We start from the raw sequence: 6,533 nt of genomic DNA on the forward strand, positions 1-6,533 counted from the left end.
CATAACGATTTAATCATTTCATATAATTAAAAAATCAATGAACATCTGAAAAACTGAAATTATTTTCATGGGTTGTCTCAAAATATAAATACGTTTTGCACATTATTTTTTTTTATTGATACTAACCTTTTTTCTTTCATTTTTTCTTTCATTTTAGAATCTCGTAATGTTCCTAAGTGCAGTAGTCGATTGGCTAATACCTGACATTCCTAAAGATATAAGTGAACAAATCAAAAAAGAGAAAACTTTGCTCGTTAATGTCTTTCTTAAAGAAGAACATGAAAAGCTGCAACTTATACAAAGCTTCATAATGCATGACAAACAACGAAGCAAAACAGAAAACAGAGGCAGAAGAAGCCGCGCAGCAAGCTTCTGCCAGTTCAATCGTAGTCAGCGCGGTAGCTTTGCATCGCTTGGCTCCCACCACACTGAAGTGTGATACCGTGACATATACATTCAAGAAATATGTATGATTAAAGCTTATTATTTTGAAACTGGAGACGGAAAGACTTAAGGAAAGTCGGAGTGGAAGAGGAAGAAAAACCCTTAATTTTCTCGAAATGTCAACCATTCGTGTCTCCAAATGTTTTTAATCAAGCGTTATAACATTTAAGAGCAGTCTGATGGAAAAGACTGCACAGAAGATTTTTGTGTAATGTCTTCTGCTGTTCGTATAATTGTTTGAATAGCACAAACATGCAGTACACGTGGTAGGAAGCAGTGTAACACCACAAACGTTTAAACATAATGAATAAAGTCAATAGTGCTAGCCAAGCTCATTTTTTTTAATGAGCAAACTTCTTGTGTGACGGCATTTCCCAAAAAATGCACATAAATGAGAATTTGCTGCTGTGCTTTTATAATAAGGTGATATAAGCATAACTATATATAATGAAAAATGACTCTCAAATTAAATAGATGGCATCACATTGCACTTAAAGCATATTTTTATGTAACAATACAAATATTTCTAAATATATCTTAAAAAAGGCTGCTGAATTCATCTTAAAAAGGGAATCTCTATATATACATAAGTATAATGCTACTATATAATTCAGATCACTCAGAAAGTGTGTTCCCAGAATTTTTACTTGGGTGCTGTTGAAAATTTTTGTGAATGTATTGTAGGAAAATCAAAACCTCAGGGCTAATTTTTTTACTGTCTGTTTAAGGAAATAAGACATATCAGAGATAATTTTGATATAAAAAACCCCACAATGTAACCCATAATATCCAACAGCAAATTTAATAAATTACAGGGATTATTGAAAGACTGTTTGGGAAGATCTGATAATAAACTATTTTTTTCTTGACTCTTTTTATAGCATTATTTAAGGCATTAATTATTTTAACACAAATGGAGCATAAATGTAAGAATGATAGATATATATATGCATTGGTATGCATTTTTCTTTGAGTGTCTTTAATTTATGGAGATGCAAAACTCTCTAAGCAATACCATCATTTTTATAATAATTTCTCCAGGGATTTGTCTATTCTAGAGTAACAGTAATGTCACTGTATATTGTGCTCAATTCTCCAGCTTTTATTTCAGTAAAGAACACACTTAAATTCCCCTATTAACAAAAGGAAGATATTCAGTAAAGTATTTATGATCTCTTACTGCTTTATTGAAGAAGGTCTCTAAAATAGCAGAGTTTCAAAAGTTCCATTGCACTGGATAGAATTTGAGTTAAAGGGACACTTTACTGTATTTCCCCCCTTAATGTGTCCCCAATTACTTGTTATTCTAGCTGCCTTGTATTAAATGTATTGTAATTCCTCATTTATGTTTATTTTTGCAATTTAAATGGCTGACTTAGCTCATTGAAACCACTACCCATGATGTAAATTTCAGTACTTAAGTATTAGCCTTTGTGTACCCCTAAACCTACCTAAATATTATTTTAAACAAATAATACCAAGATAAATAAGCACATTAAATAATAGAAGTCAATTGTAAATTTGTTTAAAAGTGTGTGCTCTAATTGAATCATGAAATTAAAAGTTTGGGTTTTAAAGGGATACTAGACACAATTTTTTTATTTAATGATTTAGATAGAGCATGCAATTTTAAGCAACTTTCTAATTTACTCCTATTATAATTTTTTTCCATTCTCTTGCTATCTTTTTTTGAAAAGCAGGAATGTGAAGCTTAGGAGCTGGCCCATTTTAGGTTCAGCACCCTGGATAGAGCTTGCTTATTGGTGGCTACATTTAGTCACCAATCAGCAAGCGATACCCAGGTGCTGAACTAAAAATGGTCGGGCTCCTAAGCTTTACATTCTTGCTGTTCAAATAAAGATAGCAAGAGAACAAAGAAAAAGTGATTATAGTAGTAAATTAGAAAGTTGCTTAAAATTGCATTCTCTATCTGAATCATTAAAGAAAAAAAAAATGGGTTTAGTATCCCTTTAAGTTAACACATTAGAAATAAACAGGAAGAGCATAATAGTGCAATGCTAGTTTATGGTATAGCTCACTGGCTGACAAGCAGAAAACATAACCCCACAAGCATAAGACTATTTGCAATTTATTATTATTAATTCTGCCAAAGTTTCACTTAATCTAAATCAGAAAAGTGTAGTTTTCTATTGCACTCAGAAAGTCCAGCCCTGATTACAGCCAGCACACACAACCCTTGATTTCTATGTACTGTACATAGTTAAGGTCCTTGATTTTGTTCGATGTTGACAAGCAGCACGTCACTTGCATTATGTAAAAGCTTTGCAATACACTTTCATTATGTATGTTTCCTTCTTCCCCCTGTAATTTAACTTGTAGTGTAAATTTTAGTGCTTCCTCTCCCTGCAGAGGGTGAAGTGAATTCCATAGAATTCAGAATCTTGACACTTCTACGTGCTGCACTATCACTGGTTGATTTTTGCAGGAGCTCAGGTATCTGTCCCCAATTGGCCACAGAAAATAAATTAATTAACTAGACTTAGTGCAATTGCATTGTCTTTTTATCATGCACTTGTTGATGCAATTCTACTGTATTTAATGGTCTTTTTAGTCTGACGCCACACAGAGTAAAAGTTTATTCAAATCTGTTTATTATTGCTTACAACAAAGGAGACCACAAATATTGATTCCATCAAACTTTTCAAAGGGGTGTATCCCTGAACTGCTTTTGGAAATCTTGCAGAACCTTGTAAACAGTGTTAAATGATTCTAAAACACTTTTTTTGTAAACAGACCTTTTGCAGGACAGTAAGTAATTGCTGACAGTTATTTATTAGATGTACATATGGATTAGGACAAATGCAAACAAATAACTAATTTTGCTGTATTATTTGCATTTGTGCTAAAAAGCAAAATGAGCACCCCCACATTAAAAGGACATGAAACACAAAACGTTTCTTTCATAATTCAGCTAGAGAATACAATTTAAGTAACTTTCCAATTTACTCCTATTATCTAATTTGCTTACTACTTTTTATATCCTTTGATGAAAAGCATATCTAGGTAGGCTCAGGGGCCGGGCGCTAGCTGATGATTGGTGACTGTAAATATATGCTTGTTGTCATTGGCTTACCAATGTATTCAGCTAGCTCCCAGTAGTGCATTGCTTCTCCTTCAATAAAGAATACAGAGATAATGAAACAAAATTGATAATAGAAGTAAATTGGAAAGTTGCTTAAAAACTTGTGCTCTATCTGATCATTATAGAAAATGTGTATGTTTTATGTCTCTTTAATAAATAAACTAATGAGCAAATGCACATGGCACAAAACATTAGTGGATTTGTTCATGCAGTTCAAACAGTTACTCGAAAGGCACAACGTTCTTGTCAGTTGATTGACTTCTGCATCAGCCAATAAGTATGAAAGCTTCACTTTTGGTTTTGACAATCTTTGTGCTGATGTTGGATTTTAGAAATATCATTAAATACTACATTAACTTTATTTATATTTGAGCTGAGGTCCAGATGTTACTCTGCTGCCTTGAAGATAAAGGGTTAACACACATTTCCCTCAATGAGCAAATAATGTCAGAATTTTGCTGAACCAAACAACCCCATGAGCAAATCTTGGATGAAACAAAATAAATATATATTATATTTTTACTATATTGTTCCTTAAATGCATTTCTTCCAATTCCAGCTGAAGATAATGGGCTAGATTTATTTTTTTCTCCTATTAGTTCTCTGCAGCTCTCCTTTGTAGAGGCAAAATATAGGAGAATTGGAATGATAAATAAAACCCAATATGGCTGCAATGTTTGCAGAAATGTTTGGAACAATGTTAGAAATATAGTGATCAAGGCACATGCACAGCCTGAGTCTACCTCAATATGGTTTCTTATGAAGGAGCTTTATTTTAATAAAGGTTACCAAATGAAAGAAGTACATTCAATAACAGGTCATTTTATTTATGTATATTCTTGTAACCAACTGAAAACCATATTTTAAACCCAGCTTTGAAACCTAGGTTGTTAACAAATATACCACTCAATCACAGGTTTGAAAAATATTTAACAGAACTACAAAACAACATGAAAATGTCAGCTGGAAATCCCCTGAGAAATCACAGCTTGATATGACCCTGGGGCTTGACATGCATTGGAATAGCAGCCAACAGTATAATATGTGCTGGCAAAGCTTGTGGGAGGTTGTGGGAGGGTTCAAGGTCAAACGTCATATCCTCTTGGAGATGCAGTAAATATTACCAAACTGGTATCTACATAAATACTATGTGCTTAGTAAAAACAGGAATCTGTGTAGGTGTTTATAGAAACATATTTAGATGGCACAAATACAATCCAAGCTATCAAATCCCTTATATAACTGCATGTTCTATAAAACAGTTAGTATGGGGGAGGACTTTTAAAACGTAGGGAATCGTTTAAACTATTGCTGCCAGGGAGACAATAGCTAACGGGCACAAACATGAATAAACTAATTACACACAGACACACACACGCATGCACAGATTTGTCGTTATGGGTATCTTTATTTGTTATGAATCTTACATTTATACAAGAGATTCAAGTCTCAGTCTTTATTCCTGTGTAAGTTCTATACAAATTTTATGTTTTTGATCAAATACGATTTTTGGTGAACCTGTGTATTTTTGTTTGAATGGTTAAATTATTCGTTTTATATGATTTTTAAATTACGATTTTAATTGTTTACTTATAGAGATTTTTTTACTATAGGAATATACATACAGGTGTAGGTATATACACATATATATATATATATATATATATATATATATATGACATATTTATTTACAATAAAAATAACATTGTTCTGTATGTGAAGAACATTGGAATGTGAAATATTCATAACTCCTGACTGGTTAGAGAGCGAGCGATGGGTGTTTTTCTCTTCTACGCTCTCCATTGACTTCTATGGGGACAATACATTAACGCAGTTGCAATATTGTGAAGTTCCCATATAAGACAAAATCTCGTATCAGACAGATTGGAATTAACAGCAAAGAGCTAAAGTGCTGCTTGTAGTAGAATTACATTCTCTAACAAGTTAGAGCATGTTGTTTTATTATTACAAAGGTCATTTAAAAAAATAGGAAATTCCTAGTATCTAAACTGAAACCTTGAGCTCCTTCTCATAAAAACGTCTGTCGTTAAATAAGGAGATTATAGGGACGGTGGTGCAGTCATCTTTTAGTTGAACCTTCATGCAGCATATTAAGATTAAACATAACAGTGTTGAGTTCAGATTTCCAATGCTGGAGCTTTTGTTTACTAATGAAGAAAGGAAATGGGTGTTTGCTTAGGTAACAAAAAGAATCTACTATACAATATCAGATTGTTCTTCGTTATTAATGCTAAAGGATCATTGTTGCATCTAAAAGATGACATTTTAAAATGTATTACTGGGCTGAAACAAGCAAAAACAAAAAAATTAAAAGGACAGACTACTGCAGAATTTTTATTGTTTAAAAATATAGATAATCTCTTCATTAATGCACATTTTACCTCTGTGATTACTTTGTATCTAACTCTCTGCAGCCTGCCCCTTATCTCGGTGCTTTTGACAGACTTGCATTTTAGCCAATTGGTGCTTACTCATAAATAACTCCACAGGAGTGAGCACAGTGTTATCTATACAGCGCACATGCATTAGCACAGTCTAGCTGTGAAAATTGTCAAAATGCACTGAGATAAGAGGTAGCCTTCAAGGGCTTAGGAATTAGCATATGAGATTACCTAGGTTTAGCTTTCAACAAATAATATAGAGAATGTATTAGGAGGGCGCTATGAGAAGCTTAAAGGTACATGAAACCCAAAAGTTTTCTGTCATGATACAGATAGAGAATACAATTTTAAACAACTTTCTAATTTACTTCAATTATCTAATCTGTTTCATTCTCTTGGTATCATTTGTTGAAGGAGCAGCAATGCACTACTAGTTTCTAACTGAACACATGGGTGAGCCAATCACATTCAATATATATATATGCAGCCACCAATCAACAGCTAGAACCTAGTTTCTCTGCTGCTCATGAACTTGCCTAGATAATCCTTTCAGCAAAAGATAACAAGAGAAGGAAGCAAATTAA

At 33.0% G+C, this 6,533-nt stretch overlaps 1 protein-coding gene across 1 annotated transcript in view; it reads left to right on the top strand.

Annotated features, from left to right (window-relative positions):
- ANO2 (anoctamin 2) overlaps positions 1–1,313 on the top strand; it is an 850,080-nt gene extending 848,767 nt beyond the window's left edge. Inside the window, exon 26 of the mRNA XM_053718733.1 lies at positions 158–1,313. Within this exon, the coding sequence (XP_053574708.1) occupies positions 158–439 (282 nt within the window). The 3' untranslated portion in view covers positions 440–1,313. The remainder of the gene's footprint in view (positions 1–157) is intronic.
- Positions 1,314–6,533: the final 5,220 nt, after the last annotated feature.

This window comes from Bombina bombina, chromosome 6, assembly GCF_027579735.1.
Source record: "Bombina bombina isolate aBomBom1 chromosome 6, aBomBom1.pri, whole genome shotgun sequence".
In the NCBI taxonomy this organism is placed as follows: domain Eukaryota; kingdom Metazoa; phylum Chordata; class Amphibia; order Anura; family Bombinatoridae; genus Bombina; species Bombina bombina.